This window comes from Botryllus schlosseri, chromosome 13 (genome assembly GCF_051294905.1).
Source record: "Botryllus schlosseri isolate E-star chromosome 13, Bs_hap1, whole genome shotgun sequence".
Taxonomy (NCBI): domain Eukaryota; kingdom Metazoa; phylum Chordata; class Ascidiacea; order Stolidobranchia; family Styelidae; genus Botryllus; species Botryllus schlosseri.
In genome coordinates, this window is record NC_137248.1 from 8,418,833 (window position 1) to 8,432,689 (window position 13,857).

The 13,857-nt window shown below is 41.6% G+C and overlaps 2 protein-coding genes across 3 annotated transcripts; both read right to left on the minus strand.

Annotated features, from left to right (window-relative positions):
* Positions 1–745: 745 nt before the first annotated feature.
* Positions 746–11,439, minus strand: LOC145454312 (serine/threonine-protein phosphatase 2A 55 kDa regulatory subunit B delta isoform-like). 2 transcript variants are annotated; one of them, XM_080332306.1, is made up of 10 exons: positions 11,279–11,439; positions 8,373–8,465; positions 8,062–8,159; positions 7,836–8,001; positions 6,187–6,468; positions 5,964–6,128; positions 3,975–4,144; positions 2,762–2,853; positions 2,534–2,657; positions 746–1,824 (listed from the first exon to the last, which is right to left on the minus strand). In XM_080332306.1, the coding sequence occupies exons 1-10, from the start codon at positions 11,283–11,285 to the stop codon at positions 1,657–1,659; spliced, it is 1,365 nt and encodes a 454-aa protein (XP_080188432.1). In that variant the 5' UTR covers positions 11,286–11,439; the 3' UTR covers positions 746–1,656. The 2 variants fall into 2 exon arrangements, with proteins under 2 accessions (XP_080188432.1, XP_080188431.1); XM_080332305.1 differs by lacking the exon at positions 11,279–11,439 and adding an exon at positions 9,154–9,310.
* Positions 11,440–12,212: 773 nt separating this feature from the next.
* Positions 12,213–13,819, minus strand: LOC145454314 (LIX1-like protein). The gene has a single exon (XM_080332308.1). The coding sequence runs from the start codon at positions 13,536–13,538 to the stop codon at positions 12,651–12,653; it is 888 nt and encodes a 295-aa protein (XP_080188434.1). The 5' UTR covers positions 13,539–13,819; the 3' UTR covers positions 12,213–12,650.
* Positions 13,820–13,857: the final 38 nt, after the last annotated feature.

Here is a 13,857-nt window from a genome sequence, read left to right on the forward strand (position 1 = left end):
TTCCTTGTATTTGTCATTCATGCACCGGGTCTTTTTTGTAAAAATGCCGTTTGAGGACTGACGATGGGGATACATACCAGGTAAACCGCACTTTCAAATGGGTTACTGCCGAGACTAGAACCACAGTGCCTTACGTGGGATAATAGACCACCCCTCCCCGTGGTTACATTTATTGCTGCGCGGAAATGGCTTCCCTGTAGTACAATATATTTCTTACGTGTCCTTGTGTAGTAGCGCATTGTACTTTCTATGTACATTCTGTTTGTCTTGGCAGATGAAAATATAATCCGACGAGTATTGATAAACTGTTGCCATCTTTACAATCGATGTTCCCTCTAATTTTTTACGAGACTGCGCGCACTCACCAACTCATTGCTCGGTCTCTTGGACAACAGTGCGTAACTACCCCTGGCCTAGACAAATCTATTCTCTGCAACGTCTCAAATGACCTGCGATTTCCAACTACATGGTCCTTTTTGTGACCGGACCTGTATCCATACGAGACAGATACACACAAGTGTGACAAGTCCATTGCATGGCACCAGTGCCACAAGACCATGGGTGGGCGACTGTGTCTGGTACTTATGCAAGTTTCATGAAGTAGTTATATATGTGACACCGGTCACTAAGACTGGTTCATAAGTAACCCGACAGCCACAAGCCGCACTCAAAGAAAACCAACCTGAATCGTTTTACTACCTTAACAACCTTGCAACTAGTGAAATCCACAAGTACTGCGAGCAGATGCGTTCTGCCTGGATAGATTTACTCTCAACATCCATCGACAATGAAGCACGGAGCTCCTGTACGCGATGAAATTGCCTAAAAGGTAGAACAAAAAATACACAGGCAGAGATAGAACAACTTTATAGCATCTGGGCATAAGTGGTCGCCGGAGAAACCCCGGTGTAAACTACGAGTGAATCACATTTCAAACACTGCGCTCAACCAGCAACAACAGAGTTATTGGTCTCGAGATATAGCATCGTCAGGTCACAAGACAAAGTTAGATTCATCTATTCAGTTGTACACAGCTCAGCAAATTAACGCCAGAGCCGAAATGCTTCGTAATGCAAATCAAATAACACTACTATATGACCGATGTTGCAACAACACACATATAACAAATCGACTAGCACAATGAAATTGCAACTTGAAGAAGTACTGCATCTCCACTTGTAGCAGACCAGACAAGGGCTATCACACCCAGTAGTCAGCGTAGGGGTAAAACGTCACCTAGTCAACTAATGGCACTGAAAATTATGGCAATGGTAAGAAGGCTCGGGATAGTAACCAATGACCTTTATAATTGCGTTCCCACAAAAGCTCAATGTTGCTGAAAAACCTAACATAATAGGGCAGGCGCTTGTTTGATGCAAGTATTCCAGCCTAACATCATATAAAAGTATTGAGTTTCCGGAGCGGGATTTCTCGAAAATACCGGACGGCCTCAGAACTACAGAGCAAGGATTTCGACACGAATGGGACCTTCATCGAGAGCGACAAGATATAGACACAAAGAAATTCGTCACAGTTTTCGATTTCCGTTCCGAAGCACTTCTCGCAGCGGGAGGCGCACGCCGTTTTCGCTGACACACTACTTGGCAACGACACACGTCTGGAATTATTTTTGGTCTCGGCCGCGCGCGACGCGTGCTACCCGGAATTGCCCGCGCCGCAATTGTCAAAGATATAAAGGTTGTTGGTGGCGGCGACGGCGACGATACTGTCGTTCGGGTGCCAGGCCGTGTGCAAAATTTTGCGATTGAAGTCCAAGGAGTCGACGCTAATCTCGTCTTTCTTACGCTTTCCGCCCTGCGTGATCTGGCAAAAAAAAGGGCATAAATACGAATCAGATTGCGAAACTGGGATCCGTCACGGGCATCAGGGGATCTCTGTAGGTCAGAGGCTGTCAACTTTTTGAGACAAAAGTACCAAATTTCGCATTCCCTCCCATAAAATTATAAATAGCGAGCAAGGTGTTTGTAATAAGAACGTATAGTTTCATGACGTGGAAGGCTGTAACTCTAAAAAATATTTTATATTAGACTACAAATAGTAATTATTAGGTAAATCGCGCATAAATCGAACTAATCCCGATTTCAAGTATGCACCATTTCTCTCAAAACGCTTTGCTGCACACCTGGGATCTTTACACAACCTCTGAAGCTGTTTAGGGCAAGTTTAAAACCACATCGTTAATAAACTATTTCCAAAGATACTTTTGGAGGTACAGAACTTAACTTCTGTACTAGGTTGATCAATATATTCATATCGAAATAAACCTGAATATTTTCGGCAGGCATTCGTCACGGTTAATCGTCAGCAACTAATCGAAATCTTCCCTACTAGTTGCTGACGATTACCCCTGACGAGTGTCAGCCGAAAATATCCGTGTTCATTTCAATATGAATATATTGTCACACCATTTTTATTTCAAATACAGTGGCGATAATTCCATTGCGACATAGCTTGCAAGACAACAAAATATACATGCGAATGCGTAAAGCAAGGAGAAAGACAATGCGCGTACCTTTTTAGGTTTCAAAAGTGCACGTTGTTTACTGTGTTCCCTGGACGCCTCCAGCGTGACGTCTTTCTTTGAATTGCAGTCAAACACACGAAAGAAGTTATTATATGAACCCGTCATGATGGCGCTGAAATGTAACATAACGTTTTAAAAGCGCCGCAAGCCCGATAAAGAGCACCGGATGATATTCTGAAATCACGTGGCAGAACTCGGCACCAGGCGTTTACTTACGTGTCGGCGCCATTCCAGCAGCATTCAAACTTGTCGAATATACAATCGTTTTCGTACAGAGAGCACAGCTTGCTACGCAAGTAATCATGCACCTGGAGAGACACAAGTCGAGGTTTTATAATCCGAGAAAAATACCAAGTCGAAGTGGTCGACACATAATTTTCAAGAAGCTTTCATTGAAACAGGGCAGTAATGATCAGTACGTCTGAGCACAACGTATCGAGTGTTAACTGTAATGATTGGAGTCGATTATGTCGCGTTGAAATCATATGTCCTTTGTCACTAACAGTTGATATTAACGAGAATTTGTTACAACGGTTCTCGCCAGTCGCCATCGCGTAAGCCTTGAGACCACGTTTGGTCACATCAGAACCTACGAAATAGTATAAGGCCGCGTATATTCATGGAAACTACATTGGTCTGTCGTCCGTGGACATAATATGAGCATATTATGAGCACGCGACACTTCGACATGAGGGCATGCAACACATGAGCATGTGGACTAAATTACGTGTTAGGGGTAAGTCGGGGTTAGATTTAGGGTTGGGTTAGGGTTAAGGCTGGGTTATAGAATATGTAGCTTTAATGTCAGTGTTATGTTTGCGGTTGGAGTGAGTTTTGGGGTTACAAAGTCGCATGCTTACGTGACGCATGCGTAAGCGTTCGTTGCTCAAATGTCGTTTTTCATTGTCGCATGCGCATTTATGTCGGGCATCCACTACATTTCTGTGAGGCAGTGAGTAATGAAGTAGGGCGAAAAAATATCTTTACTGAGGTGTAACTGGCATCTTTTATGACAGAATAAAAGGTAGGTATTACACGTTTCGGAGTCATTTTTGCTGTTGCGAGCTCATGAGTGGTACACAATCGAAGCATGACACCCGATTAGAAATTAAATCACTCGGTCGCTCGATTTTGCCAAGCCATTAACAAATTTATAGTGTGCGCACAGACGGTTCATAGTTCAGGGCATAAGCATTTCCTATTGACAACGCTACGACCTGCGTTCATGACGTATCACCTAGCTTGAAGCTATCGACGCTAGATTATTTTATATAGAAATCTCGAATAATTCGGTTAGATGCTCTCGAACCGACCAATCAAGCATCCTCCACGCGAGGCAGGACAATTTCGCAGCCCGCGACAGATGTCGAAATTCAATTACAGACACGTTCGGCAGAGAGTCGATAAATCAATACCGGCGCGCGCCCACCTGAAAAGACTGCACCGGTCTGCTCTCCATGTTCAAGTCCCACACCTTCACGGTGAGATAGTCGCGAGTGATCATGTACCGCCCGTTGTGACTAAACTTGACGTCGCTGATCGACGAGATGATTTCGGAAAAGAAAGATCGGCTATTCGGATCTTCGGGTTCTTCGAAAACTGGGAAAAGATGATGTAAATGCCAATCAGTTTGACCACTGCTGCCTATACCAGATTTCCTCCAACCACAAGAATTGAGCATCAAAATGATTACAACCTGATTACACCAGGAAAAGTAGATATACTCTCCATATATACCAATTCCAGAACAAAGTTATCACATCAACTTCCTAGGGATGGTGTGAACCCCTGAAAGGTTCAGGTTTGTGTGAACGCGAACCTTCTTGAAAGGTTCTGTGTGAACGCGAACGTGAACCATATGACGTCACGTGACGTCACATCGCTAATTCTAACCCTACCCTACATTTCAGTGAAGTGATATATTAATGTACACCATACCTAGCAACGACTCAGGCCTCATTATGCCACGACGCTGAAGTACATGCTGACTTTTTAAACATCACCAAATGTATTAACTGAAGCAATGAAATTCTATAATAATCCCCCAAAATACTCATAAAGTCCCCATAAAGTCTATATCTTCCGTCGCTTTCACAACAATTTCGACGAGGCCTTGCAAGAGAACATAAGCTTACGCCTTAACGGTCCAGGCCAGACCGGACATGTATTCGGCGTCTAACTATTGCTCCATAGATATTGAGCAGAGTGTAAAACGGGTGTCTACATACTTGCTACCGATATTGCCCCATCAACAAGTTAAGCAGTAGCCTACACACCAATCGCACAGATTTGGTTCTTATCGCACAATAGACATATCAAATCAAGATGGACCCCGTACGCCTGCTGTATTTTTACATTATACAACGACGTATTCCCTACATAAATTTCAATGATTGGTTGAATAAGCATTATTCGCCGACTACCTGCATGTACTGTATTTCGTTATTGATGTTGTGTTATTGCAAGTCAAGCTCACAGCAGAAAGTCACTAAATATTCACAATGGGCAAGCTGAATATTTCGAATTAACCTCTGTAACAAAGCAAGTCAAATTTTTGAGATTGACAATTAAGGTGCACGCTCGTTTAGTGTTGTTTTTTTATGCTCCCAACGCATTCCATGGAGTGGTCCGAAGTTGAAATGCAAATAATTTAAACCAAGATATTAAAATGACATGAAAAAATGTAATACGTGAAGCAGGTTCACAGTGCAGAACCTACCAAGGTTCGTTTGTGAACGTGAACCTCCAAATTTCTGAGGTTCACACAAAGAACGCGAATGTGAACCTCACGTTCACACCATCCCTACAACTCACAACTGTTCTACCAAACAGCTCGGTGAAAAGATGATTACAGTAGGCCAGTAGCTTGTGTGTTCGAGAAAATGATCTCGGAATTAACACGGAAATTGATACAGAGCTATTCGATTGATTACCGTACTAACGTGCGCATATGGAATGAAAACGCTTCAGACATACGCACGTCATTGGCGGCGTCAACCCTGAAACCAGTCTTATAGCGAGATTACACGATTCTATATTTCATGGGTGTAAGTTGGGAGTGGTGTGAAAAAGACACACAGCACTATCAAGCCATCCTTACGCCACACTGATAAAGTAAATAGCAGTCTTTGTGAACAGTGCAGGATCAAGAACAGGATCACATTTATAACACCTGGAATTATGTAATTCTAGAATTTGCTCAAACCGGATATAATTCCTCTACACGTCCAAGTTTGGATCAACTTCGAAACGTCAATAAAATAATGAGAAAATCAAAACTGAACATGGAAACAAAATCGTTTGGTATATTCAAGACAGCGGCACAAAATCAATCGATCAAATATAATTTCCGGCACAATCACAGGAGACACTAACCAACAATAACAACCTACAGAGACAACTCGTGTAGCCCACTTACTTTTTGAGTGTTGGTCGCAGAGCGCGGCCTGCCTCATGTCGCAAAGCCGAATCGTGCCCTTGCTGCTGCTGTAGACGAACATATTACAGTGGGAGGGATGGTACTCGGCCGCCGTGATCACCTCCGTTAAGTCCTCCATGTTGGTCGGCTTGATGTCGACGATGTCTAAACCGCAAACGATCGTGAAAACAAAAACCTCAATACGTTCGCAAGTCAGGCTCACTGAAGCTCCTGTCGGTGATTTCCAAGTGCCACAAGTTGATGCGGAGATCGTCGGCCGACAAGTACGTCTCGTTGTCGCTGTTCACCGAGATGGAGTTGATGTGATACGTGTGCGCGTTTGAGAAGACTTTTTTCGGTGACGCTTCGATCATCAGCTCCATCGGTTCGTAACGAGGGACGACCAGCCGACCGAACTGCCGTGGCCGGCCGTCTTCCTCCTTTAAATTATACCCGAAAGCCTGCTTCTCCCGTTCCGACACCTTCCATAACTTTATAGTTTTATCTGCAATGCGAGACGGTGAAAAACATCAAGACAAGTCGGTCACAGTAGTCATCGACGGTTTACTTTCATAGCATTAGTGGTGGGAGCTCCACACCAGCATAGACAGAGTAATCAGAGAGAATGGTAAGGCTGTACTGTGGCAGTCGAGAGATGTACATTGTATACCATTGCCACAAGTAAGTACATCGAGGACACATGTGTTTACGTCGACTGCCGAGTTTTCTTTGCAGTGTATCAGGTCCTAAGGCCGTGGCACTTCTTACTAACGAAGAGCATTTTTCAGACTCTGCCCTAGCGTGTTAATTGGGACGAGATATCCAACGATCCAGATTAAACTAATAATGTATAACGCACAAATAATAGGATGGACTACAAACAAACGAGCACAATAGACATGATTAAATTGCAGCAAACAGTCTAATGCAATCAGGAAAGTTTGATCAGAACGTTACAAAATGTGTTTTTACTGTAATTGCCAAGCAACAAAGGTTACCACAGCAGGCGTTAAATAGCGTCCGGCAAGACAAATGTGGATCACTACAGCAATTCACAGGTAAAAGAACACAATAACCGGTAACCTATCACTTCGCAGCGGAATTACAAATGAGATCCGCTACAGTAAACGGAACAAAAGTCAGTACCACTTCTCCAATCCAGTTCTATCGATGTGCTATTGTGCTAGTAAAAGTGACGCAAGCTTATGCTGGAGACAAGTCCCAAACCATGCTCCAATCCCAATCTACTCCAGCAAGGTAGAGTTACCGTCAAAGATTTGAAGGATTCGAAGCAACCAAGTACTATGTGTTTTCAGTTCCAAGTATACGAAAAAATTGTCGGTTAATAATTTGTCAAGGAGAAGTCAATAAAGACACTCGTAATAAGTATGAAACTGATGAAAGGTACATATTTTAATAAGAATGGTTCGAAGGATCGAATTTTCAGTTATTAAATATCTAATGACTGTGCCGATATGGCAAGCCCTAAGGGTAGCGAATCACACGATCACACTAACAAGTAACAATGTCACTTTGTTCCTTGAAAAGGTTTTGAAGTTAACAGCAGCGCGAATCAGAGGAAAGAAGTATCTGTATCAGGCCTATGTGCCAGCCCGCATTTATAAAAGCCTTCCAATTTAATTCCCACTCCTACATATGTAGCAGAGAAAGATAAACAAAGGCACGGCAAATGAAACTGGACTTATTTACCGAGCGTAGCCCCAATGGATACACAGTGATAGCAACGCCATTCGCGAAAGAATTCGTCCTAATACGTAACTTATAAAACATGAAGATGAAACACGAAATCGAACAAAACAAATTGCTTGAAACGGGGATATACTTTATCATCGCGCAAGATCTCAACCCTACCATTCGTCGAAAGTAGAAAGTGGGCCGGGTTTTTCCTTTGTAACCAACGGATCTTGTTGATCTTCTCTTCGATTTCCAAGCTTTTCAAGTAATCGAACTCGGGTTCATGACTTTGGAAAGTACTATATACGTTATACTCGCTCCCGCGTACATCGCTGTTTTTTGTCTGTAACATAGAAGGATTCTCACCATGCCGAACGTCGTTTAAACAAAACTATCAACTCACCGCGGGCTCTCTCTGAAAGATGACGACTCTTCCGCCCTTGTCTCCCGTTGCCAGCAACTCCCCATCGTAGTTGAATTCAACCGTTGAGATGATATCCGCTGTTCAAAACAAGTAGTGAATGTCAAACTAGAGGGAACATAATCAACATCATGAACCGCATGTCAACCAATAAAACATAGCTGTATGTCACTGTCACGCCCAAAAACCCAACTTTATCACCGTCAGTGAATTGATTCCGATCGACTTAATCAACGTTACGAAGTCTTTTCATGCTGGTCACAAAATCAGACCGCTAGTATACTCCATCTTACGCTCAGAGACATCTTCGTCCATTGTTCCCTTGACTTGTGAGAAATACCATTGCAGATCGTTGCCTCCAGATGCTGGAGAGCCGCTCGAGGATCCTGAAATTTGAATACATTAATCAAGTGGCTGGCGCCAAACTCAGGAATATTTGAAAGGTTATTGGATATGACACAACGCAGTGTAGGAGGTTGGATCAAGCAGCTGACTGTAGCTGCGAATATGAATCAGAGATTGTCACTATAAAAAAAGTTGCTAAATCGGTTGCAGGTCTGCCATCGAAATATGTTAATGACAAAAAAATAATAACGAGCTACAGACATAGTATGCCACTACATCAACTCGAACAAAATATGTGCCGAACCGCCACTCCCATAAGCGGTGTCAAAATGCTAGATAATTTGTTAGCAGAGTCATGTAGTTTCGCCAAGTACCAAAAAATCTCATGATTACACATTGCAGTTATTAAGAGGGCAACTTGTAACGACAATCCTGTCTGGGTGAAGATCTACCTGTTTGCAACTGAAAAGCAAAAGAGAACCATGCAACGATACAATTATGCAAATTATTGTGAAATTGAACGCTATACCAAATTAGGGACAGCAGCGAATACAACATTTTGACACTGGTTAAAGCTCAACAAGTCAACAACCATGAACAAAATTATTTCACTATCATCAAGTCAATGTTTGAGATTGCATGTTGAACGGGGGACTGATCAAATATTCGCAGAGGTGCTGAGGAGACAATTATGGCTATGAAAACAATGATTATTATAATCATATTTACCATAAAGTTTCCACATTCCTTTTCATATACTCCAATAAATAATATATATTCCGAGTCTTATCTTATGAAGGTTTTCAATCCTCCAAATACAGTGCCGTAATCGTACAACAGAGCATGTTCAACTAACTAGGCTAGAAAGAGACAAGTAGATAGTCATTGTTATGTTATGGCCAACCAGAATAATTCGGTATAAAACAAAGTCCCATGCTTCGCAGAAAGTGATTACACTAGCGAATAATCGCACTCATCACACACTAAAGCCACAACCTTTCATTATAAAAGTCAAAGTTTACATGCTGATCTCAAGGTAGCAGTAACTCACTTCTAAGATCTGAGTAGCATGTTGCTAAATTGAGTAGAATTTTATCCCTTTACCAATTCAACACAACTCGTACACAGGACAGAACACTAATGGTAAAATTTTGTTAAGTTCACTATATATTTTTGCAATCATGCCAACGAGGAAATGTGCCAATATGCAAAATTTCCAGCTATCATTTCCTGCATAATAAGCACTATTGGTTCACAGTACTATTCATAACATCACAGTAAGTGGCAACACCACAGATTAAATAGTTTCAAAGTGAGCCATATTGGAATGGCACAACACACAAGAAATCTCAAAACGTACCGGACAAAATCAATGTTTAAAGCTATAAATATTGGTACTTGCTGGACATTTTTTATTGCTATAATCTGATTCCGAGTACTCATTTCAACCTACAAAACATGAATCAAAAGATGTAATCACAACTTCTCATCATTTTTTTTACAGTAAAATACCACCAATTCATGACAGAATTATTACCACTTTCAGCCTGCTACTTTTATACACAGTGTATCTCATTTCCAATTCCAGTAAAACATTTGGTCTATTGTTGTTTTGTATAGCAATACATGACCTTATTAGTTTAAAAGTAGTTGTACTGCTATCAAACAAAAGTGGATCCGATATTGCCTTCACACCTTATAAGCAACGACGGGCGCACAACCACGGATGACCAAGAAAATAGGGCACGTTTTTTGGAGACCTTTGACATTTCGATTGAGTCACGATCAGCCCCCTATGGAATCTATTCATTTTTTGAAATAAATCCTGCGTGATGAGAGCTTTTCAGCATAGAATAGTTATGTAATTAGGAAAGTTCTGCGTGACATTGCCACCAAATCCACTCTAGCGATCAGCAATTATATTTTATTCACGTCACATGTAGCGATTGTAACGCTTTCCTTATCGCTGTATCCACATATTGACCATGTAAGATATGTCATCACATCACCAATTATTGCATTAAGCATTACATTTTAGCGCTTAATCGGGAGACCCCCCATAGTCATAAAAGGTATCGTAATTTCTTAGACTCATAGAAATGCTATTGTTATCATCCTGTCAAATGTATTAGTTCATAAAAGCCCAATTTTAATTTCTGGTAGTTTTCTAATATTGTATATACCGGTAACCTATAACTACATTAATTATATATAAACATATAGGAGTTCTTGGTTAATACAGGAATCACAATAACAAAGTACGTTTTGGCTGATTACGATTTTGAATATGATGGAATATTAAAATTCAACACTCCATCAACAACTATACGGTGCCAATCAACATACCGTTGGCTTATATGACGCTACAGTGAGGCAAAAGAGGTGCATATCAACGATATGCTACATAAGACAAGAATATTATATGGATGTAACGGATAATATTATCGGTAAAGAAGTAAAGTAGATTAAATTGAGGAAATTCCTGGTTAGATTGCAGGCGACACATGCAACATCCATAGCGGAGCAGCCAAAAACCACTGACAACTGACAATACCATGCTTACACAAGAGCTAGGTAACAGAATTCGCAATAATTGTGGTAACTGCAACAGGTGAAGTTTGGTAGAAAGACATCACAGAAAATTATTCCTCTATGCATCTACACTCTTGCTAATGACAAAGTTTGGATATTGCTCTTTTACATTACTCCCTTGACAATAAGGATATGACACCTGCACAATTAGCACTCATCACGGGAAGTCTATACGATCAGAAGCGAAGCCCAGTATCCAAGAAGCCATCGAGCTTAGAAGCGCAATAGAGTAATCAATGATAAGTATTTAGCGATTGCCTACCAGCCATTGTGAAAAGACGATCCTCGCTGTTGTGCTACTAAATTCTTAACTGATGATGATTCCTTCCAATTATCCGCCGGATTCCTCCAGATACAGCATCACATCCTCAGAGTCTTCATCCCGCCCTTCGCCGAGTAGCCTAGTGGGTCGATTACTCAGAATAAATAATTAAAGGGTAGTCTCAAAGCAGCCTTTACCGGCTTACTAGATCAATCTCGAAAGCGAATGTCGCAATGGCTCGTAATATTGTAGCTGGAATAAAACATATCTGTTCACTTCGTGTTGACAGATTTATTAACTTACGAAATATTTCTGTTATGGAGCAAAACGGATCTGGAAAAGTTTGCATGTAAGTGTCGATCACAACCGAACTTCGACTGAATAAAATTCCTGACTAGGGAATCTTATAGAGGCTATGATAATAGTTTACAACCGATCATTTACTTCTATGGTGAATCGTAAGTGTTTAGTTCATTCGTATTATGTCTTGCAGTCGCGGACACAAATGTCACATCGTCTGGTGAAGCCTCGATCTTGCCCGCTAATTGTTATGCCGGTCATACATTTTACGGCTGACGATTCCGCGTAGCAAGATTTCCCTTGGCGTCTTATCTCACTAGGTGACTTTGTCCGCTTAATAATTTTGTACGTCTACGTTATCACGATTCAATGAGAAGAGTATCGAAACGACTTCATCAGCTGAATCCATCAAACAACAATCCGTTAAACACACACTTATCAAGGTTTATGCCTTGCCAATGAGTGCAGTCGATCAGCTAAGCTACTGATGACAACAATGATTCTCGTCTGACATTCTGTTACAAGTTAAAATACCTACTCTTTCATACAGGACCTTGATTTTATCTAGATATCTCTGACTGTCCAGATGGAAGCACTTGATTGCCAATTTATGCACCTTCATCCACACACACAATGAGCAGCAGATTTCAATATATTCAAATACTAGACAAAAACATCATAGCAAAAGCATGCTGATAGTGGCAAACAGGAAGCTAGAATGAAACACTGAAAAAAAGAGATACAAGCCATCTCACTAGGAAGTTTCGCAAATGCATCAAACTTGAAACGCAATAATACCTTGACCATTCCGTCAACAGTTGGCACTGGGCAACACTTCTCGGAATGCAAAAACAAAACATCAGCAACAATAACACCAGTACATAGTGTGACTTATTGCACGACCGGTACAAAGCTCCACTGTGTAGAAAGGGTATACAAAACTCGGGTGTATTGCAGAGTTGCAGAGACATGGAACGATGAATGCAAGGGGGAACACCGGCGATTAAAACAGTGAAGGCTAAAAACGATCGCAATACACCAGCAACAATGATTTCATGAGCAAACAATACAGTTAGATAGTTACATTGATGTCGTCTTCGACAACATCCATTACAATTGGTGAGTGGGCATGGAACTTTTCCTTCTGCGATGAATGAACGAGGGATAACTCTGACACGACAAGCTGCAGAATTCTACGCTTTTCTTTGTGAAATCTCAAATCGACACCAATTTCACGGCTGTGGCGCATAGCTTCTTCGGCTTCGGCAAGTTCTGTTAGTACGACACCAGGAAGTTTCAACTCTTTCGATTTCCAATTACGCACCATGGAATCTCTCATGTTCTGGTCCATACTTGTACCAGCATACTTTGCTATTACCTCTTCCCTGCTACATTTCCGTCTCTTCATTTCCTTCAGGTCTCCATTCCAGTGCAATAGTTGGAAAATAATCATCATTTCTTGAAACATTAGTACACTTTTACCCTTGCTAGCAACAAGCATACACTTGAACGAATCAAGGCATGAACGGTACATTTTCTGATTAGGATCTGAACGTTTCGACGCGACATTTGACAAAATACGGTTGATTAAGGAGGAGTTGATTTGACGAGATGGGTGTTCATTGAATACTGAATTCATAAGCGCGACTTTTGCGGCATTTTCTTTGGCAGACTTCTCATCTTTGCACCAACCGGACGAACCAAAACAGCTGCCACCCGGCATAGTAACATAACTGACATAATATGTTTGCCCACGGAGTACCTCTGTCTCGATTTCGTACAATATCGTCGGACTTGACTGTTCATGTGTCCATTTCAAATCCCAGAATTCTTGTAAGGCTTCCGACGCCACAACCAGACCATCCAGTGAGTGTTTTGCGAAGCTTTTCAACACAACGTTGATCGTCTGTTCTAGAACGACGCTTGCAGGAGTGTGCGGGCGTCTTTGGTCCGTTGTCATTTTCAATATGATTCACACACAAATAGTATTCTGATAAAACAAAATCAATATACATATATAATATTTATGGTTCATACCTGAGACGGTGAGCGAACGCGCGTAGAAAACAAACTAAACGAACTGGTTCGAGGCAGCGTACGCGAGCCATTGAAAGACAAAGGGAGAACGCACTCGACATTATTCTCTCTCGTTTGTTTTAACGAGCAACCCTCAGCCATTAGCAATGAACCGGCATAAGTGCCGGATGCAACGTCCGTAATACAATTTGCCTTACTGCCAAACGCCATCCGCAGCGGTGTAAATTCGATGAAGAATATTA

What these genes read in the sequence shown, in the direction of transcription:
- LOC145454312 (XM_080332305.1), bottom strand. An exon ending in CTGCGACCAACACTCAAAAA is followed by an intron (nt 4,145 to 5,963) that starts GTAAGTGGGCTA and finishes ATCTTTTCCCAG; the next exon opens with TTTTCGAAGAACCCGAAGAT. An exon ending in TGCTGGAATGGCGCCGACAC is followed by an intron (nt 2,658 to 2,761) that starts GTAAGTAAACGC and finishes GTTACATTTCAG; the next exon opens with CGCCATCATGACGGGTTCAT.
- LOC145454314 (XM_080332308.1), bottom strand. Translation starts at nt 13,538, where the DNA reads ATGACAACGGACCAAAGACGCCCGCACACTCCTGCAAGCGTCGTTCTA.